Source organism: Dromiciops gliroides, chromosome 6 (assembly GCF_019393635.1).
Source record: "Dromiciops gliroides isolate mDroGli1 chromosome 6, mDroGli1.pri, whole genome shotgun sequence".
NCBI classification, from domain to species: Eukaryota; Metazoa; Chordata; class Mammalia; order Microbiotheria; family Microbiotheriidae; genus Dromiciops; species Dromiciops gliroides.
The window spans coordinates 188,921,690-188,944,932 of record NC_057866.1 but is presented as its reverse complement, the minus strand read 5'-3'; the positions used below and the strand labels follow the sequence as shown (position 1 = coordinate 188,944,932).

Below are 23,243 nucleotides of genomic sequence, written 5' to 3'. Positions count from 1 at the left end.
AAATAGCTGAAGTTGATAGACATATGGACAACAAATCAAAGGTAGGGGTGTGTGTGTGTGTGTGTGTGTGTGTGTGTAAGGAGATGGAGTGTTTTATCTTGCATTCTTGTATCTTTCTTTTCTTATGCTCTTATTTTTTTATACAAAATTTGCATATTTTTAATACCTGTACTTAAAAAGTATTTATCATATAAGTAAAAATAATAATAACCATCCTTGTTCTCATTCTTAAAAAGCCCACCCAAAATCCATTATATGTAGTTCATATTTAAATTTATTTTAAAATAAGACTGAGGGGCAGCTAGATGGCACAGTGGTTAAAGCACCAGCCCTGAATTCAGGAGTACCTGAATTCAAATCCAGACTCAGACACTTGACACTTTCTAGCTGTGTGACCCTGGGCAAGTCACTTAAAACCCATTGCCTGCAAAAAAACAACAACAAAAACAAAACGAAACAAAACAAAAATAAGATTGAAACATTTATTTTTTTGTGTTAAAAGATATTACTTTTAATACAAAATATAATTTTGCTACCTACTCGGACTGAATGGATAGATGGTCCTACTACTGTCAAGAAGACTTCTGTGGCTGCCAGAAACAGCAACCAAGGCTGTCAACTTTTATATTCTGGCCTTTGTTCCTGCTAACCTAAAGCTTCACACCTAAGCAGGGTATTAAGACAAACTTTGTAGGTTCTTTGTTTTCTCCTAAATGGACTCTTCCAGAACACCGACTTGCATTCCTAAAGAAGTGAGCTTTGGTGGTCCTTGACCATCAGGTCTACACTAACAAGTCTTGGGCTTTCAACCCACTGACACTGTTAAGAGACTTACTCTCCATTTTATCCAAACACCGACCTTCCCAGAGAAGATTAGGATTGGTTAGGATTGTTTGTACAGCCTTTACTGTTCCACAAAGTCCAGACCTCAAGTAGGGCACAAACCAAGGTCCATTGTTTACATCAAACTCTCTCTTGTTCTGGTTATAGTAGAGAAAAGGGAGTGGGAAAGTTCCAGCACAAAGATGTTCAGGGCTATAGAGCACCTGCCACTTACAAAAGTGAAAAGACAGGGCAATTTAATTAGAAAGCGCCAGAGGCAGAAGGCAATTTTAAAGATGCAAGGAGGGGTGGATAGAGATCCGGCCCTGGAGTCAGGAGTACCTGAGTTCAAATCCAGCCTCAGACACTTAACACTTACTAGCTGTGTGACCCTGGGCGAGTCACTTAACCCCAACTGCCTCACTAAAAAACAAAACAAAAAGATGCAAGGAGGGTAAAAACTGATGATTCCCAATAAGAGCTGGGATAGTGGCAAAACTGACAAAAAATAAATAAATAAGATCCAGGTTTCGACAGTTTGATGCCAGCAGAGAAATGTGTTGTGTTTGACAGGGAATGAGGATGTAATTTGTTGTACTCAAAGACTACATAGGTACAAGATAATTTTAGTCCCAGCTGTTGCCTGGATGACCCCATTCTCCCAACTCATCGAAACCCCTTTAGTTGGGAACTTCTTGTGCTGTCATTGCCCTCATTAGCTTCCATAAGAATTTGGAGAGGAGCTAGCAGCTGGAGTTCTTTCTGAGAAGTCCATTTCTTCATTAAAATCCATGGAATTCTTGGAACCAAAGATATTATTCCTCCATTCAGGTCTTCCTTGCCCACAACACATGGGTTTGGTGAAGTAGTACTGGTGGAAACCTTCACTTCTGGGAATGAAGGTGGTAAGCTGGCTCCCAGAATCTTTTCTTTACTATACTTTTCACTGTGCCAAATCCCAGAGATACTCCTTGTATCTATAAATGTCACTGATAACTTCTATTCTTTCACCAGTCAGTCCTGAGGAGGTGGTGAGGATTTTGTGATGCTGTAGAACGGAGACTGATGAAACACAGAATTAATGTGCTAGGATGAGAAGAGCAGTAGCTGGTAGACGACTAACCTTGCTACTTGAACGATAGGGAGAGGTCCTATTATTAGATCTGCCAGTTTCTTTGATAGTCTGTCATTTAGTAAGGTCCAGGATACCAAACAGATTTAGTCTTCCACTTCCAAAGAATTGTTCTTCTCTGAGTACGTGTAATGTATCTTGTAAGTTGGCTTGTGATGCCTCTAGGTCCCCCCAATTAATCATTTACTTCTGGAGTTGCAGTAAAAGATGAGGTGGGACAGGACGGTGCTGAGTAGAAACAAAACGAAGACAAAAACCGTACTCTGAGTAAACGATAGTGTTCAAGGTGCAAAGTATGGATCAAGTTGTTATAGCAGCTCTCTATGGTGGGCAAGAGGGATAACCAGTCATCCTGGAGGTAGAAAGTATAGCAGTCAATTTATATCTCTAGTGTCCTGATGGTTCCTCTGGCTGACCATAAGATTTGAGGACTAGCTATGGAGAAATGAGCCTTAACCTGGAGGGCAGTGTACAAGGTATACCAAAAGGTTTGAGGATCTTCACCCAACATGGGGCAATACTGGAGATCAAGAAGGTAGATGGTTTGGGTGAAAAGGTCATCAGAAACACCCACTTTGCAACTTTAGGGAGGGATTCCTTAAATGGTGGAAAGCGGGACCTGAAAGGAGGAGTCCTGTGACAGTTGTCAGGCCAACTTAAAGAAACTGGTCATAAGCTTCTCTGAGCAATGGCTTGCATGGGGCAGGGAAGAGTGACAGAGGTAAATGCTTTGGGTTCCATGTCAGAAGATGTCTGTCCTTGGTGGTGACCTGCGGGCTGAAGAGAATGTCTACTTTATCTGCTGCCATCTGAGCTTGGGGGCCTGTTCCTTGAGATGGAGCTGGATTATAGCAGAGGCCCTTTCCAAGGGCCTGTGCCAGCTCTCAAATGCTGTCTTCGCAGCCAGCATATCCTTTCCCGAAGCTTCTCACCCAAAGGTGCACAGCTTTGGTGCTGCACATAGTTTATATGTTAAAATATATGCAAAGAGTTGAGTACCTTGGGGAAGAAGGACAGTTTGGAAGAGAGTAACCCCTACTGGCATGTTGGAGGCATTGATTTCCACAACAAAAGGCTTCTATAGGTTAGCATCTGTACCATGCTGAATCATCCTTCTGTTTATCTAAAAGCCTTCTTGATGGTTGGGGTCCAATGAAAAATCCTTGAGTACTGGAGTTGTAAGGGGTTAAAATTCTAGCTATGATGTCGAAAATCTAATGAGTGGTCACCTTAAATTAAAAAATATATGGCACCAATCTTTGGGCATTAAGTATTTATTAAAGTATATTGGGGGTTAGTAAAGAGAAACACGTGGATAAAGAATTAGATCTGCCTGCTCTCCCTAATCTGCCTCCCCTGCTGCCAAGCCGAAGTCTCCAGCCCCTAAAAGGCCACTTGCTCCTCAGTTTCTCCCAGAAGCCTCCTGAGAAACTGGAAACAGGGCCACCCACAGCTCCAAGCTAATTGGCTGGTAGCTCTGATTGACAGGTCCCATAGGTGGTTCTATAGATGTAACTTCTGGATGTCAGGCACTTCTGGACACTAAAGTCACATGGTTTCTAAATCACATGCTTTCTCCTCATGGCGGAGCTTCCCTGCAATATCTTTCCCAGCAAGGGGGTGCAATTCCAATTCTCACAGAGTACATCAGCGAGGTATATGATTGGACCAGAAAAGTACAGGATAAAGTGGTTGTAGCAGGTAGCAAGTAGCAGTATTGCTGGAAGGCCACTGTGATCCTTGGTAACCCCCAAGGTTGTGCAAGGTGCACTTTTCATGGATCCACTGGCATCAACCTTTCCACAAAATTTATCAGTATTATTATCATTTTATGTGTAAGAAACTCCACTTCCTCTTATTCCAAGGTCTGAAAATAGGCAGTGATGCTTATTCATTGGAGGATGATTTTTAAAAAAATTTTTTTTTTTGGCAGGGCAATGAGGGTTAAGTGACTTGCCCAGGGTCACACAGCTAGTAAGTGTCAAGTGTCTGAGGCCAGATTTGAATTCAGGTACTCCTGAATTTACCAGGACTGGCGCTTTATCCATGGTGCCACCTAGCTTCCCCAATTTAAAAAAAAAATTTTTTGGAGGATGATTTTTAACAAGGTTATATGCTGACTGGGGTCCTAGGATTAAATCATAACATCACAGAAGTACAAAACTATCACTCAGTCCACAAGGTCATGAAAAACTGAGTTCATAAATCACTAAAAAATTGCAGAGGCATAAATCAATTCAAAAGGCATGACCTTATACTCAAATTGTTCCTGAGGTGTCTGAAAAAACATATCCAATGCATTCCTATACCCATTTCCATGGGGGATGAATCTGAATAAAAGCCCAATGAAGAACTAGAATGACTAGAACTGTGTGATACTGTTGATCCAATAGGTAGGAATAAAGAATAGATAATAGAGCACTGACTACCCAAAAGGGTAGAATAGTGCTATAGGCCCAACAGTCAGGACATAACCTTAGCTCTACTTTTTTTCCATAAAGAGCAGGGGCCTCATCAAAGGAGGTAGAGGGTGTATTGCCCAGAAGCTGTCCATAGCTGAAATGAACTCCTAGAAACAAAGAAGGTACAATTAGCATCACATGGCTAGCCTTAAAAGCTAACAGGCATCCTTTACAAATAAATCAACAAGAAATTTTTAGGTACCTATTCTATGTGAAGGCCTTCTTCTGCCTTTTCCTCCTATGATCATGTGATCGTTTTGATACTTTACAGACACAACCAAGTCTCTGAAAATTTGTTGGTAAATAGGCACTGTAATGGAACAACAATAATGATATCCAATTTCCATAATAATCACACATATTCTTCTTCCATATTTAAAAAGTATATCTCTCACAATAATCAAGTAAGATAGATAATGTTAATTATAGTACTCATTTAACAGAGAAGTAATCTAAGGTTTTGAGAGAAGGGCTATGCTCAAGATCATGCAGCTAGTAAGCAGCAGAAGCGGGGTGTGGACCTGGGCCCCTGACTCCAAATGCAATGCTCCTTCTACCATATCCCTCTGGCTTCCTTACAACAACATTCTAGTTCAAATCTTGACACCAATTTGTCATATAATCTTCATTACAAGGGCCAGGGAGGGGACTCAGTTCTCCATTGCCACTTCCTGACCCTTGCCCTTCCGGCAGCACTCAACAATCTCTACTCCTATGAAGATCTCACTTTTTAATTATGGAGTGAGGTTTAAATTAGTCATCATCAGCACTACCAGGCACTTGGAAAAGAAAAAATATTTTAAATCCCAAACAGGTCCCCATGACTGATGGGGTCTAGGTCAAACCGACTGACTTATATCACCCTCAACCTACTGACTTATTCCCATGTTTAATCTTATCACATGGAGGTTTAGAGTAACCTAGAAGCATGTTGAGGATATTCTCACTAATAAAATGACAACTTCATTCTCATTAATCAGTTGGCAGAAACCCCTACCCCATATCATCAAATATTACTGAATAAATTGGAGAAATATCATTTTCCAATAATAGTTACTAAATTCCTCTACATTAAATTATTTAATCTTCTATGAATAAATATTATAATGGTGGAATTTTAAATTTATTAGCAATGTATCACCTAATGACACAAAGACATAGATAATTATTTATCATATTTTGGTCATGAGAAATATCAAAACCAGAGTCATATTAAACCCTCACTATAATAAGAGGTGACTTCACCTCTATAAACAATTTCACTATTTAGGTCACTCCAAAGTCTTTTAAGAATCCTCTTCATATTTATCCTTAAGATAAAAGTAGAATTTAGTCTCTCTCTCGGGAAATGTTATATTATTCCTTTTTCTTTGACCTCTCTTTAGCCATCACAGCTGGGGTGTTGTTGTTTTTTCCAGAACTCACACAAACTTGCCAATTACTAATAGGGTCTTCAATAGAATTTTCTTAATAATGTTTCTTCACAAAGTAATAGTTAAGATAGTTCTCATAAGAGAGACGAAAGTTCTGCTCATCTTCCTTCTCTGTCTTCTCCAAAGTTTATCTCATAGAGGTGGGGTATAACAATAAAATGAACACTGACTTGGGAGCCTGGGGATCTGGCTCCCACCACTGATAACTCACTTCCTTTGTGTGATGTTAGGCAGGTTGCAAGGTCCCTGGACCTCAGATTTCTCATTGTAAAATGAGGGCATTAGACTAAATGTACTTGGAGGTTCCTTCCACCTAAAGATATATAAAGAACCTCATAGAATAAAGGCAAAACCACATTTTCTTTGACTCCACTGGGGAAAGTACCTGATAGAAACAATTACAACTATAATACCATACTTTCTTTTTTGCAACATTCAGTTTGGCTCTTAAAGATATGAGTAACCATAGATGGTTCTGTTATGACACAACACATGAGTTTCTACAAATCATGGAGCGATGGAGAATCTAGAAATAAAAACCAGAGTTTATGGGGAAAATGTGGTTAGGGTCACAACCCTCAAAAATTTCATTAGTAACATTCAAAAAACCTAATAAAGATGGTAGCATAATTTTATACATGGTGAAGAAATACTACAATAAATAATGGTGACCTTGGGCTGCTGCTTGGCCTGCACCTCACTTTTCAGGAGTAGGGCTGGCAAAGTCAATGGAAGCTTATAGGCCCAAGGGCAGCCTTGGGGTTACAGCTCCTACAGGGAGGAGGCTCAGGCATCTGTGTAAGGGTGGAATCTATGGATTAGAACCAGCCTTTCACAGTCTGTACCTCTTACTGTACTAGAAGATAGTCAATAAAAAAGGCACTTTACCTTGAAGAAGACCTGAAGTGTGCTCATGGAAGTGGTAGGTGTTGAAAGGACTGCAGCTTATGAGTTCCTATAAAGTGGGAGAAGGAGAATTATTTGACATCAAATGGAAAGTTGTAACTCCAGATGTGGGTAGATGGGGCTCATTGCCCTCTCGTCTCTTCTGCAGATGAGAGGAGTTTTTCTTCATTCTCTTGCTGTTTCTGCTGGATGAAACTGCGCATAAGTAAGCCATTCACGTTATGTCCAAATTATTGCTTAATTTATTAACTAAATTGGAACAAATTTACATTTTCAAAATAAGGATTACATCAGAACCAAATGTATCTGTAGTCTGTAGGAGAGTTTAAATCTGCATTATGACTATAGTCACATGCCAATCGCTGTCATTGACACCACTCCCCCTAAAATCCCTACATTCCTCCAAGATTTGAGACTTAGACAATAGTCTTCTCCATTCCAACCTCTGAAAAAATTCTTGGTGAACTGAATATTCAAAATGACTCTATTCAGGAAAGCTATTATGAAGCACCTACTATTTACAAGATGTTTTGTTAGACTCTGGGAACACAGAGATAAAAACAACAGTTCCTGCCCACAAAGAGCTTACATTTTACAAGAGATGCAATATTTAAACAAGTATAAAGGGAATCTAAAAGAGGCAACGTATATAGTATGTTAAAAAAAATATACATGGAAGTGCCAAAGGAAAGATGAGACCAAGAGAATACCAATAGCTGGATGGATCAGTAAAGGGTATGGACAAACCAACTTCTCAACTGATCTCTTAAAAGCAAAATAAATATCTGAAAAATAAGTAGGGACTAGACTGAAGGTGTGCAGAATGGCATGTTTAAATGCATAAAGGGGAGGAGATGGTTCTTTGATTTTGGTGAACAGCTGAGAAATCGTTTCAGACTAACTGAAAAGACAGTTCTTGAACATGAATTAAGGTTGAAAAGGCAAGTTGAAGCCAGAGTGCAGAAGGCATTAAGAGTTTATATTTTATTCTAAAAAAAAGGATAGTAACTGAAGAGAGACTATGAGGGTGAGGTAAGGAAGGAGTACATTCCAGGAATGGGGAATAACCAATGCAAAGAAATGGAGAGAAAGATAGAGTGTCAAGTGTGGGCAACAGACAGAAGGCCAGTTTGGTTAGCTCACAGAATTCTGAAGGGGTTATAAGATGCAGTGAAGCTAGGATGAGAGACTGGGGACCAGATGGTTAGAGCTTTAAAAGCTAAACAGAAGAGTTTCCATTTTATCTCAGAGGCAATAGGAAGTCACTGGATTTGGTAGAGGAGATTCACACGGTCCTATCTCCACTTAAGGAAAATTACTTTGGCAGCAGCATGATGGACTCATTTCTAAAGGGCATGCACGCTTGAGCACCCTAGGCTTTCAGAATATGTGAACTAGTATGTCTCCAGAGCTATACATGACTCAACTCTGGCTCCTGCCTGGGAGGCTCTCATTCAAGTTCACAGACTTCAAGGTATTTCCTTTTGTCACCCCAGGTTAGATGAAGGCATTCACTGTAGATTCTCTTTTCAGTATGGCCTTTTTGATTTACATTTTTTGGAGAATATGTATGGGAATTGTGCTGTTCTGCTCCTCCCTTTTATTGTTCTACTTTTATTCCCTTTTATTGTTCAACCTGACCAGACCTCTCCACTGAAGCTTTTGAATAGGGGAGTGGTTTAGTCAGGCCTGTACCTTGGAAGTATTATTATTATTTTAAAATTAAGCATTGTAAAGTTTTGAGTTCCAAATTCTATCCTTCCTTGCCTCCCTCTCTTCTTCCCTCCCTGAGGCAGTAAGCTATCAGGTATAGGTTATGCATGTGCAATTATGTAAAACATTACCATGTTAGTCATTTTGTTAAAAAAAAAACAAATAAAAGGAAAAAAATTAAAGAAATAAAGTGAAAAATAGCATGCTTCAGTCTGTGTTCAATCAATATCAATTCTTTCTTTGGAGGTGAATAGTATGCTTTATCATGAGTCCTTTTGGATTGTTTTGGATTTTTGTATTGCTGAGAATAGTTGTCATCATAGTTCATCAAACAATATTGCTGTCAATGTGCACAACGTTCTCTTTGTTCTACTCACTTCACTATAAATCAGTTCATATAAGTCTTTCCAGGCCTTTCTGAAATCATCCTGTTTGTCATTTCTTTTTTTTTTTAAATCTTAATAGTATTTTAATCCAGTTATATGTAAAGATAGTTTTCAACATTTGTTTTTATAAGATTTTGAGTTCCAAATTTTTCTCCCTCCCTTCCTTCCCACCACCCTCCCCAAGACAGAAAGCAATCTGATATAGGTTTTATACACGCACATACACACACATATTTATATATGTATGTATAATCACATTAAATATATTTTCACATTAGTCATGTTGTGAAAGAAGAATCAGAACACAATGGAAAAAACCTCAAAAAAGAAAAAAAAAGTAAAAATAGTATGGTTCAACCTGCATTCAGATTTGTCAGTTCCTTTTTTTGGATGTGGAGAGTACTTTCTTTTTTTTTTTTTTTACATATAAGGTATTTTATTTTTTCCGTTACATGTAAAGATAGTTCTCAACTTTTGTTTATACAAGCTTTACAATTTCAGATTTTTCTCCCTCCTTCCCCCCTCCCCTAGACAGCAGGTAATCTGATATAGGTTATATCTATCTATCTATCTATCTATCTATCTATCTATCTATCTATCTATCTATCTATATACCTATAGATATAGATATCTATACACACATATATATACACATAATAACATTAATCCTATTTCTGCATTAGTCCTGTTATAAGAGAAAAAATCAGAGCAATGATGAAAAACCTCAAAATAGAAAAAGAAAACAACAGCACCAAAACAAAAGAAATAATATGGTTCAATCAGCATCTATACTCCACAGTTCTTTCTTTCTTTTTTTTTCTTGGATTTGGAGATCCTCTTCTATCATGAGTTCCCTGGAACTCTTCTGTACCATTGCATTGGTGAGAAGAATAGAGTCCATCACAGTAGATCAACACTCAATGTTGATGATACTGTGTACAATGTTCTTCTGGTTCTGCTCATCTCACTCATCATCAGCTCAGGCAAGACCCTCCAGGTTTCTCTGAACTCTTCCTGCTCATCATTTCTTACAGCACAATAGTATTCCATTGTATTCATATACCACAACTTATCCAGCCATTCCCCAATTGATGGGCACCCCCTCAACTTCCAATTCCTTGCTACCACGTAAAGAGCAGCTATAAATATTTTTTGTACATGTGGGTCCCTTTCCCCTTTCCATGATTTCTTTGGGAAAAAGACCTAAAAGTGGTATTGCTGGGTCAAAGGGTATGCACAGCTTTATCGCCCTTTGGGCATAATTCCAAATTGCTCTCCAGAATGATTGGATCAGTTCACAGCTCCACCAACAATGCATTAGTGTTCCAATTTTCCCACAGCTTCTCCAACATTTATTATTTCCCTTTTTTGTCATTTTAGCCAATCTGATAGGTGTCAGGTGGTACCTCAGAGTTGTTTTAATTTGCATCTCTCTAATCATTAGAGATTTAGAGCATTTTTTCATATGGGAATAGATAGCTTTGGTTTCTTCATCAGAAAACTGCCTGTTCATATCCTTTGACCATTTCTCAATTGGGGAATGACTTGGATTCTTATAAATTTGATTTAGTTCCCTATATATTTTAGAAATGAGGCCTTTGTCAGAAGTACTGGCCTCAAAAATTGTTTCCCAGCTTTCTGCCTCCCTTCTAATTTTGGATGCATTGCTTCTGTTTGTACAAAAATTTTTTAATTTAATATAATCAAAATCATCCATTTTGCATTTTATAATATACTCTATCTCTTGTTTGGTCATAAACTGTTTTCCTTTTGATATAGTGGGAAAATGAGTACGGGTTGGTGGGAGTTGGGGTTCTTAGGAATTCCTCTTTAAAGAATTACACCCTCTTGCACACAAAACTTAGTTAGAACAAGGTGATAGTTTATTTAGGAGCAAGGGAAGGGAAGGGTGGGGGGAGGGAAACCATGAAAGAAATCCTTAGACTTTTCATGGGGAGATTTGGCATAAAGCACATGGCTCAGAGGTACCAAATCTCCTCGAACAGGAGACCGGAAGGTACTTTTATAGAGGACTGATGGGGGTGGACCATCTGCCTGTGGAAAGTTCCTTTAATGAAGGTGGACCATCCCCCACTGGTGGTAGCTGGGGGAATTGGGTGAGGAGTGGAGGACCATCCCCCACTAGTAGTGACTAGAGGAATTGGGTGAGGGGTGGCTACGGATCCCTCTTCAGGACACAAAGGCCGCAGCCACACCCAAACTTATCTCCCCAGGGTAAGGGAGACCAGAATGAAGGGTAGGAATCCCAAACTAGCTCAGTCCGATTTGGTTCCTCTAGGCGTTATCTGTCCTCTGGTTTAGTTTCTCAAGGAAAAGATTCCTAGGTGTGCCCCAGAGAAATTCTGGGGTGCTCTGCGCCCCATGACATTCCCCACTTCTCTATATATAAGGAAAGGGGACGAAGATTCTTCTGAAACTGCTTCATGCTGACCGGGGGTCGAAGAAATCACGGCGCAAGGGAGGGGGAGGGGAGAGAAGTGGAGAAGGCCTGGATCCAATGCGTGGAGTTGTGAGGGGCCCAGAGAGTCCAGAGGCAACACGTAGGCACAATGGGTATCTGCCACGAATCCTTGAGCCTAGATGGAACAGACTTAAACAAAAAATTAAAACTGACCAGAGCAAAAAAAACGAAAAGGGACTTTATCAGATCAGGAGTCAAGTGGGACCTTTTTGCAGGACAGGGTGTGGCCTGCTTTACAGGAGGGAGTTCAAGCCTAATTCTGTGATAGGCAGTGTCTGTCTACATTTAGGGTCCTTTTATCCCATCCCTACTTTGTGCCTTGATTGCATGCTAGGACCTGAACCAGAGAGTAAGACAGAGGTCGCCCCAAAACCATTCCTAGGCTTGCCACCTATGTCCAGCTTGGCCATAGGCCTGACACGATGCTGGTCAGGAGAGCAAGCTGCAGAGCCCTGGATTTTTGCTAAGCCGATCTCTCGGGTGCTGCCCTGGGGACAAAGAGGTAGGAGGGCAGGCCTCACCTTCGTGCGGCGTCCCCCACTTCTGTGTCCCAGTTTACTACAGCTGCCAGAATCTCGGCCAGCCGGAGTTCTGCCGGTAGCAGATGTGGTGATGGCTGCTGCTATTATATGAGCTTGGTCTATGGAGCGGGCACGAGCCATCTTTTCTCTCTCTTTGGCTATGGCAAGGTCCCTGTTATTAAAAATCTTAAAAGCGGGGCAGCTAGGTGGCGCAGTGGATAGAGCACCGGCTCTGGAGTCAGGAGTCCCTGAGTTCAAATCCGGCCTCAGACACTTAACACTTACTAGCTGTGTGACCCTGGGCAAGTCACTTAACCCCAATTGCCTCACTAAAAAAAAAAAAAAAAAAGAAAGAAAAAAAAATCTTAAAAGCAATATCAAGGAGTTGTGAGGATGGGATCTGGGGACCCCAGTCTAACTTCTGGAGTTCTCTCCTAATGTCAGGAGCAGACTGGCTGATAAAATGAATATTGAGGACAGTAATTCCTACATCTCTTTGGGGGTCTAGGTTAGTATATTTCTTCAGAGAGTCTGCTAAGCGGCTCATGAAGACAGCAGGATTTTCATCAGACCCCTGTGTTATCTCCCTCACCTTTCCATAATTGACTTGTTTCTTAACCCCCCTTCTCATTCCCTCAACTAGGCAGGTGATCATGTGATTTCTACGAGCTCTGTTTTCCCTGTTATCATAGTTCCATCTCGGTTCTATGACCGGGACAGCTGTAAAACCAGGGACCCCAACCCAATTTCCAACCTGCGAGTGTTCATCCCCAACTTGTACCGCCAGGTCCCAAATCTGTTTTTTCTCATCAGGGGTACAACAGCTGGCAAGAATAATTTGCAAATCAGTCCAGGAAAGGTCAAACTCCAGTGTCACAGACTTAAAGCCATCAGCTCTCAAGGTGGCCAAGGTAGGGGCAATTGTTTCAACTGTGGCAAGCCGGGACACTAGAAAGGAGAGTGCCTCTCCAAAGGGAACAATCTCCCCACCTCTCCGTGTCCGAAATGCCATCGAGGAGGCCATTGGTCTCGCGACTGCCCCCAGGGGTCTGGCCGTAGGAAAACCCAGTACCCAACTGTCCCGTCCCCAGTGGACTGGGACTGAGGGTGCCCGGGGGCCGGCCAGCCCCTAACAAGACTCTCCATGGTGGAACCCCGGGCGATATTGGAGGTGGCTGGGACAAGAATTAATTTTTTAATAGATACTGGGGCCAGCTACTCCGTTTTAATCTGTCACGCAGGACCCACTATCCCATCAAGGCATAAGGTTGTGGGAATTGGGGGTAAAGCTCTAAAATGTAGGCAGACATTGCCTTTAACATGTGCGTATGAGGACCGTATATTCGAACACTCCTTTCTGATTCTAAGCTCCTCACCCTGCCCCCTACTGGGGAGAGACATTATGGGGAAGTTTTGTTCTGGCAAAACCTTCCTCCCGGCCGGTTTCTCTTGTACCCCAATAAACCTGTTCTCTTATTCCTGATTAGGTCTTGTGCGAGAGTGTAATTCTTTACAGAGGAATCCTAAGGACCCACGTGCTTTCTCCTATTGGCTTTCCCCATATCACTTTCCAAAGATCTGATAGGTAGACTATTCCTTTCTGGAGAGTACTTTCCATCATGAGTTCTTGGACCACTGTATTGCTGAGAAGAGCTAAGTCTATCACAGATGAACATTACACCATGTTGCTGTTACTGTTTACAATGCTCTCCTGGTTCTGCTCACTTCACTCGGCATCACTCCCCTAAAGACTTTCCAGGTTTTTCTGAAATCTGCCTGCTCATCATTTCTTATAGCACAATAGCATTCCACAACTCATTCAGCCATTCCCCAACTGATGGGCATCCCCTTATTTTCCAATTCTTTTTGACCACAAAGAGAGCCGCTATAAATATTTTTGTACATGTAGGTCCTTTCCCCCTTTTTACAATCTCTTTGAGATACAGACCTATTAGTGGTATTATTGGGTCAAAGGGTATGCACAGTCTCATAGTCCTTTGGGCAAAGTTCTAAATTGCTCTCCAGAATGAATGTATCAGGTCACAACTCCACCAACAATGCATTAGTGTTCCAATTTTTCCATATCTTCTCCAACATTTATTATTTTCCTTTTTTGTCATATTAGCCAATCTGCTAGGTGTGAGGTGGTACCTCAGAGTTGTTTTAATTTGCATTTCTCTTATCAATAGTGATCGAGAGCATTTTTCCCATATGGCTGTAGATAGCTTAGATTTCTTCTTCTGAAAACTGCCTGTTCACATCTTTAAAAAATTTCTCAATTGGGGAATGACTTGTATTCTTATAAATATGCTTTAGTTCTCTATATATTTTAGAAATGAGACCTTTATCAGAAATACTGGCTGTCAAAATTGTTTCCCAGTGTTCTACTTTCCTTCTAATCTCAGCTCTATTGCTTCTGTTTGTACAAAACCTTTTTAATTTAATGTAATCAAAATGATCCATTTTGCATTTCATTATATTCTCTAAGTCTTCTTTGGTCATCTGCTTGTCATTTCTTATAGCATAATAATATTCCACCACAATCACATACCACAACTTGTTCAACCATTCTCCAATTAATGGGCATGGAAATATCATTCTGCAAGATGTGTGAAGGATTGATTGAAAAAGGAGTAAAACTGGATGAATGCAGAACAATTAGTACATTACTGAAATAGTTCATCTACATGCTAATTGGACAAACTAAATGGTAGCTTTATGAGTAGATAGAAGAGGATAAATGTGATATTCTTTGGAAGTAGAATCAACAGGACCAAACAGATGATTAGAGATGGGAGTTAGGGAGTGGAAATAAGTCAAAAATTATTCTCAGGTTATAAACCAGGGTAGGTGGCAAAATAGTGGTGCCCTTGCCTATATATGAAGAAGGAGTAGGCTTATGAAAGAAGAGATGAGCAAAGTATTGGACATGCTAAATTTAAGGCACCACTGGAACATTCATGCTGAGAGGTAGAAAAGGCAGACAGTGATGTAGGGTTGGAGTTTGGGAAAGAGATTAGGGTTAAGAAGATTTGATAATCATCTGCTAAAGAAATCACAGGATCACAGATCTAGAGATCGGTGGGACCTCAAAGGCCATCTGATCACACTTCATTTTATAAAGAACCTGAGGGCCAATGGGGTTAAACGACTTTCCCAAGATTGAACAGTAGCAAAAGCAGGATTTGAACACAAGTTCAGAGTCCTTTTCACCACATCCTATTGTCTTGCTAATAATTTAAAATACAGGAGAAGACAAAATCACCAAGGGAGAGAAGGCTGAAAAAGAGAAGGCCCAGGATAGTCTTGTCATCTGTGTTTTTTCAATGGTGTTTAGACAAAACAGTTGGAGGAAAAGTTGATGCCCCACTCTTGTTCCTTTATATTAAACGTTATTTGGGCTATTCTGGGGACAGGAATAGAGACTGGTCCTGTGATTTCAATGGTATAAGGAACTCCCAGATGAAGAAAGCCCCTCTACCAAAACAGTTTGGTAATCCTCTGCAACTGAAAGTCTTAGGAACCTGCTTAAAGCACTGAAAGGTTAAGTGACTTACTCAAGGTTATAGAGATAGTATCAAATTTGGGACTTGAACTCGGGTCTTCCTGACTCCAAGGCCAATGCTCTATCCATTACCTGGCTGCCTCACCTAGGTTCCTACATAGAAAGCAGATGAGTGACAAGCACCTAGGAAGTGAAGAAAAGAACAAGGTAGTAAGAAACCTGAGAAGTAGGAAGCAGAGGCCATAGACAAAACAAACAACAAAGTGATCTGTTATGAGTGGAGCAGTAAAATAGTAAAGGGAGCCAGTAGAGAGAAAGACCAAAAAGGTGAGGCAACTGATGTCCCTTTGCTGGGATCAACAGAGAGCTGCCAGAGGCAGGCAACAAGGCTTGCAACACCACACAAACAGAAGAACCACGGAGGGGAGCCTGATTCTATAAAACAAATTCCAGCCACCTCATCTAGAGCCCTATCCAGGCCAGGATAAGAAGTCATGAAGACCGTTACTTTCTATAAGTTCAACCAATCTGCTTCCAATAACTTCTTTTTTTTGTTTGTTTTGTTTTGTTTTGTTTTGTTTTGTTTTGTTTTGTTTTGTTTTGTTTTGTTTTGCGGGGCAATGGGGGTTAAATGACTTGCCCAGGGTCACACAGCTAGTAAGTGTCAAGTGTCTGAGGCCAGATTTGAACTCAAGTCCTCCTGACTCCAGGGCCAGTGCTTTATCCACTGCGCCACCTAGCTGCCCCTAGTCTTGCCATTCTTGAAAGAAATTTGGAACCATGTACCAAGAAATACCACCACAAGACACAGACCCCAAAGAGAGCAATGAAAGAGAAAACAGTACCCACACATACAAAAATATTAATAGCAGCTATTTTTGTTGGAGCAAAGAACTGGAAACAAAATGAATCCCCATCAAATGGGAAATGATGGAATACATTACAATACATGAATGTAATGGAATATTATTCTGCCATAAGAAATAATGAAAGACATTAAGAGAAACCTGGATAGACATGTAAATTGATAGAGTAAAGCAGAATGTGTGTGTGTATTACATATATGTGTTATATGCAATACACACACATAAATATGAACTTCCCAAGTCCCACACACCCATAGCTATTGGAAAAGAAGTAAAAAATAGTCAGGGAAAGCAGGGTTAGCGTGATGAGAAGAATCAGTCTTCTCCCTCCTTGTTCACCAACAGAAAGGATTCTTAAAGCTGCCAGTCTTGAGGCTTGAATAGCCCCCTTCCTTGTGTTCTATTCCCCGCCCCTCTCAGTTTTAGGATTTGGGTTGTCTCCACAGACCAGCCAATGACAATCTTAAGCTACTGCAGGAAAACAAGCCACCACAGACAGTCCCACCACTGCTAGTCTATTTTCATGAAGTCTGACTGTTCAAACAGCTCAAGACTGTAAAGGATGAAACAATTGGAGCAAGTGCTTGGCTCCAAATCTCTGGGTCCTTGGAAGGCCAGGCCAGCTCATAATAGCTAAGAGGTCTTCTAAGATTCTTCCATGATCATGGACTTTTTACTACTCCTGGCTTTACTGAGGCCAAGATTTCTCAGAGTCTTACTCAGGCAGAGGATTACCATGATGATGAGGTCACTCACTTGGAGATGAACTCAATTTTGGGCTTGTTGCCAGTTCTGGAGAATTTCATATTTGCAGGTAGGTCAATTGGTCTCAGGATACTAAAGGTTATATATACATGGTCTCAGATTTCCTGGACTGGTGCCATAAACACATCTCACAAAGAATATCTGAGCCTTTGTGTCATGGAATCTCTAGCAGGAATTTCAGTTTAGCCAAATTAATGCACCTTATTAAGATCAACCTTTAGAAACTATGGAAAGGGAAGCAAAAGAAAGAAGCAGTTAAACTGATTTTCTGTTATTTGTATCTATAATGTACTAATTGATAAAAGATTTCCATGAACAATCTGAGAAGCAAAAAAATATTTGCAACCATTTTATCACCATAAGAAATTTGTTTTTCAAACAGGAACCTTGTAATAATTAGACTATTTCTATTTCTTTTAAATGTATTCCTTTAAAATTATCTCTAAATTGTGAAACTTGTCCCTTCATTTCACCATGGTGAGAAATCTAATGGTCCATAACTTTTGTTACTTATGACAGTATTTTAAACAGTTTATAATATTTAAATGTATGAGCAGTGTTAACCAAAAACTTGTCCCCCACAAAAACAGAAACAGAATGAATCACAGTTATTAAGATATAAAGACAAGCACCCATTTTTTTATTCCTGTCAGCAACCAATTACATGCATTACATGGGAAACCACTCAAAAAGTTCCACCAAGATTTCAGGGAGAAGAGTATTTAAGCAATTGAAAAGGGGAAGGTTGTACAGTCTCTGGATGAGCCAGGTGTGGACTGATCCCAGCTTCCTGATTTTGCAACAGGATGTTCTTAATTCCATTTGCACAATGCAAATCAGACTAATGACTCGCTCTTGAAAGAAAACAATGTGATAGGAATTCTCAGGGGATCTTTGCAGATGTAAACCCTCAAATGGCTCAGGAATATTGGGGAGACAGCAGATAATGATGTCTCCAGAAGGCTTTGAAGCCTTCTTGGTCTGTGCTTCTATTATTCTCAGAAATGTGACTATCTGCATATCAGCCAGGTTCAACCTCTGTTACCATAGGGGACCTTTGATATGTTAGGCTAAATTGTCATATGGTTCCTCTGGAAAAAATAAGGGAGTTTTGCCAAATAATCATCAGTAAGTAGCAGTAAATATTTAACTGTTTTCAATTCAACTCAAAGCTTCTTTGAGTATTTATGATTTACTCAGCTCTGGACTAAGGCAACTGGCAATACAAAGAGGTCCCAGTCAAGCATATGATCTAGTTGAGGAAACAATACAGAGACACACAAAAGAGGTGAATCATATACTGCTGTGTACTGTTAATGAGTGGTCTGTTTTCATACATTAATTTCAATTTTGCTTATGTGCTTTAATCTTATCCTTATTTTTGGAAATTTAGAGAACTTAGTTCTCCTTAACAGTATATAAATTTTCTAAGTCTGAAAATGAATGCACTTCATTTCCAAAAACAAAAAACACCTCTTTCAGAAGAAATAAATTTCAAATTTGAAAAACAAAGTGAAACTATCTATGGTCTCCTAACCCTTTGCAATCTAGATTCCACCCCCACTTCTTAATTAAAGCTGCTCCCTCAAAGGTCAGCAATAAACTCCAAATTGTCAAATACAATGGCTTTCTTTTCCTCCTCAATTTGCTTGACCATTCCATACTTTAGACACTATTGGCCACTCCCTCTACCCACTCCTCTTGGGTATTCTCTCCTCCCCTGCTTCCACAGACAACTTCAGGAACTTTATATCTTTCTTCTTACCTTAGAACTGCCCCTTCTAAGTCTTTGTGTGTGGAGCAGAGTGCTAGACTGATCATAGACATCTTCTCCAAAATAAATATTTGCATTCAACAAAAGCTGTAGCTCCAAGACAAGACTTAATGTCAACATATTAGAGTGCTTCTCTGAGAGGGAATAGTTTGTTGCTAACTTGGAGGTAAAGTTGAGCCAACACACAGCTGGCAACAGTGGAGCAGAAAAGGAGTGGGCAGCTTTCAGAGATTTGGTGCACAGCACTGCATTTGCTCATCTGGGTCAGAATACTTGCAAACACCAAGACTGGTTTCATGAAAATGATGGAAAATTCAGAAGCTGCTAAATGAAAAATGAGAACTCCACAGGGTTTGCCCGCAGGAAAGTTTGTCCATCCCTAAGAAGGCTGCATTTAACTACATCAAAAGTAAAGTGCAGGAGCAGCTAGGTGGCGCAGTGGATAGAGCACCGGCTCTGGAGTCAGGAGTACCTGAGTTCAAATCCGGCCTCAGACACTTAACACTTACTAGGTGTGTGACCCTGGGCAAGTCACTTAACCCCAATTGCCTCGATAAAAAATAAAAAAAAATAAAAAAAATAAAAAGTAAAGTGCAAGCAAAGCTTAGCCAGATGCATGATTCTTGGCTCAGTAAGAAGGCAGATGAAATTCAGTTTTATTCTGACAGTAATAATCCAAAGCGCTTTCATGAAGCCCTGAAGGCTATTTATGGGCCAAAGACATATGGTGCATCTCAACTACTCAGCTCTGATGGAGTCACATTGATTAGTGACAAGGATAGGATCCTGGAAAGATGGGCTGAACACTTCCATAGTGTTCTCAACAGACCAATCAATCAATGCTGAAGCCACTAACCATTTACCTCAAGTTGAAGTCAAGCCCTCTCTAGACAAACTTTTAACTGAAGAAGAGATTTTGAATGCCAGTAGGCTCCTCTCCTGTGGCAAAGTGCCAGGTGCTGACTCTATTTCGGTGAAGATTACAAGGTCAGGGGTCCATTGCTCATATAAAAGCTGACTGAAATTTTTCAACTAATATGGTAAAAGGTTATCCCTTAAGAGTTCAAGGACACCTCCATTATCCATCTCTATAAAGATAAAAGAAATAGATTGTCCTGTGACAATCACAGGTGGGAGGGGTCTCTCCTTAAAATGAGCTGATCCTTTCCCTAGAAAATGGGCATCTACTTGAGAGCCAGTGTGGCCTTGAAAGGGCGGAGGAATGGTCTATATGTTGTTTGCTGCCCAGCAATTCCAAGAACAAAAGAGAAGTCTGTACGAAACATTTGCTGACTTGACCAAGGCCATTGATACTGTCAGTTGTGAGGGCTTATGGAAAATTATGTCAAAATGTGGTTGCCTAGAAAAGTTCATTAGTACTGTATGTCAGTTTCACAATGGCATACTTGCCTGGCTTCTGGATAATGGACAATGCTTTTGAGCTTTCCCAGTCACCAATGGAGTGAAACTAGGCTGTGTGCTTGCTCCCATGCTTTTTTTAGCATGATGTTTTCAGTCATGTTATGAAATACCTTCAATGAGGATGAACATGGCATCGAGGTCAGCTACCGCACTTATGGTAAATTCTTCAACTTGAAAGAGTAAGCCAAAACTAAAGTGATAGGATGTCGGGGTCTCGAGCTTAATTCCCTTGACGGAAGTTGAGGATCCGAGACGATTAATCATCGACACATCAGCACCACATTATGTGCGATAAACTATGTGCTCTCTATTATCCAGGATAGCTCAGTATTTATAGCAGAAAGCCATAAAGAAATCAAATAGAAGGGGCAGCTAGGTGGTGCAGTGGATAGAGTATTGGCCCTGGAGTCAGGAGCACCTGAGTTCAAATCTGACCTCAGACACTTAACACTTACTAGCTGTGTGACCCTGGGCAAGTCACTTAACCCCAATTGCCTCACAAAAAGAAACCAAAACCAAAACAAACAAAAAAAGAAATCAAATAGAGTCTCTGATAGAATAATTCTAAGAGAATAGGAATAATTTTTCAACCTTTCAGTCTTGACCTGGCAGAACTTGTTCCAGGTTTAGGCAGAGCAAGGTTTGTACAGCTGAGTCTTCAGACCCCTGGGAGGCCAGCCAAGCATTGTCTCAGGAGTTCAGGCCTTGACCACAAAGTTTCCTAGGAGACTTGCTGCCTCAGTGACCACAGCCCAAGCCTGGGGAGGGGGAAACTCAATCAGAGGGGCAACAGAGAGCCTTCTGGGTTCACCACAATAGGAGGGTTTGCCACAATAGGAGGGTTTGTGCATGATTTTTTGTTTGCAGATGATTGTGCAATCAATGCAGCCTCTGATTTGAACTAGAATGCTAATGTAAGGAAGCCAGAGGGATGTGGTGGAAAGAGCATTGCATTTGGAGTCATGTCCCACTCTTTATGACCCCATGTGGGTTTGTTTGTGGGTTATCTTTGGCAAAGATACTGGAGTGGTTTGTCATTTCTTCTCCAGTGGAGTAAGGCAAACCCAAGGTTAAGTGATTTGGCCAGTGTCACACATCTAGTAAGTGTCTGACCTGCATTTGAACTGAGGTCCTCCTGACTCCAGGCCTTGAACTCTAGCCACTGAGCCACCTAGCTGCCTCAGCAAACATTTTTTTCTTTTTTATTTGAAGTTTTGAGTTCCAAATTCAGTAAGCGTTTAACATGTTTATTAACTGATTTTTAATTAGTCCTTGGCACAGAGAGGACTTCCTGGTACTGTTTGTGGCCCACTAAAACATCTGCATCTCAGTGACAAGAAACTGCAACACCCAGGTATCTCTCACAGAGCTGCAGCTCATGACTTGCCTAGTTTACATCAATAGCTTCCTAGCCTTTCCCTTCTCCAATCCATCCTTTACTCCTGCCAAAATGATATCAATTCCTAAAACACAGGTGTGACAATATCACTGTCTCACATGCCTGAAATGGTCTCCCTCATCTCTTCCAGAAAACTGAGTTTCTTTCAAAGATCGCTTCAAATACCGCGTCCTATGGGGCTTCCCTAGACCTATTCCCCAACTGCTAGCACTCCCCCCTCCCCCAATTTCTTCATCTGGAAAATGAGTGTACTGGTCTAGATTGGAGGTTCTTAACTTTTTTTCCTGGTGGTGGACTCCTTTGGCAACCTTTTGAAGCCTATGGACCCTTTCTCAAGTCAAGAAGCATTTATTAAGTGCCTATTATGTGCCAATGATAAGAACAAAAAGCAAAAACAACAAACAGTTCCTGCTCTCTGGGAGCTCACAGTAGAACAGGGAGACAACATGCCAACAACAATGTATAAACAGGAGAGACGAGGAGGTGGTTCCAAAAAGTCTTAGCGCAGATTAAGCTGCTAAAGTTTAAACTGCACTACGAATTCTGGGACACAAAATAAACTGCAGATAATCACAGAGCACTAGCAAGTTCCCATTGACCTCAGATTAACTAGTCTCAGGTCTCTTCTAGCTCTTCTCTAGGACCTAATGCTTGCTGCCTTTCATTCCAGCAGGTCTTCCTCCACTCTAGAATTGAAAGCCTGCTTCCAATACTCATGATGGCAACAATTTGCTAGAATCTACAGAGCTAGAAGCACTTGACAAGGGCAATCTCATTGGAAGTTCACAACGGGCTTTGGTATTCGTGCTATTGTTATGCCCCTTTTACAGATTAAGAAACTGAGGGTCATGGGGCAGCTAGGTGGCACAGTGGATAGAGCACCGGCCCTGGAGTTAGGAGAGCCTGAGTTCAAATCCGGCCTCAGACACTTGCCAACTTACTAGCTGTGTGACCCTGGGCACGTCACTTAACCCCAACTGCTTCACCCCCCCCCCAAAAAAAAAGAAAGAAAAAAAGAAACTGAGGGTCGGACAGGTAACCTGCAAAGTGTCAGAGACAGAACTCGAAATCAGGTCTTTGTGACTCCAAGTGCAACACCCTCTCCCCCAACCACTCCTTCGCCTCCTGTTTTCTTCCAGGCCTCTCTGCTATGCCACCTCCTCCAGAAACCTTCCCTGCTTTCCTCCCCCGACGAGATAAACTCGAGCCCTCCCTCCTACACCCTTCCAGCCTCTCCCCGCCCCACCCCCCACCCCCGCGCCGTCCGTACCAGGCTCCTCATCACGGGCCTGAGCATCCCGCCCCCGCTTGGTCCAAGGCCTCCTTTGAAGGCGCCGAAGGCCTTGCTAGCTTCGTCCCTGGGGCCTCTGGGTGTGGAGTCAAGGGCTACCTCATATCGAACTTCACAGGAGGGAAGTCGGCCATGAAGCCCTCTCTCGCCCAGGCCCGGTTCCCTCCATTCTTTCCTACCCTCCGCCTCCGGGCCTCGAGGGTCCTCTGCTCCTGCACACGTGGAGCCCAGGCAGCCCTCCGCCCCGCCCCTACTCGCCTCTTCTCCTCTGGGCTTTCCGGCGGGCGCGCGAGGGGGCGGGGCCGCAGCGACGCGTGGCGTCATCACGCCAGCCGGGGGTTAACCCCCGCCCCTTCTTTCCTTG

General features: G+C 41.4%; 1 protein-coding gene across 1 annotated transcript; it reads right to left on the bottom strand.

Annotated features, from left to right (window-relative positions):
• Nucleotides 1-4,053: 4,053 nt before the first annotated feature.
• On the bottom strand, nt 4,054-23,203 carry LOC122732168. Its single transcript, XM_043972300.1, has 4 exons — nt 22,859-23,203; nt 6,738-6,804; nt 4,619-4,726; nt 4,054-4,523 (listed from the first exon to the last, which is right to left on the bottom strand). The coding sequence occupies exons 1-4, from the start codon at nt 23,201-23,203 to the stop codon at nt 4,258-4,260; spliced, it is 786 nt and encodes a 261-aa protein (XP_043828235.1). The 3' UTR covers nt 4,054-4,257.
• Between the last annotated feature and the right edge of the window lie 40 nt (nt 23,204-23,243).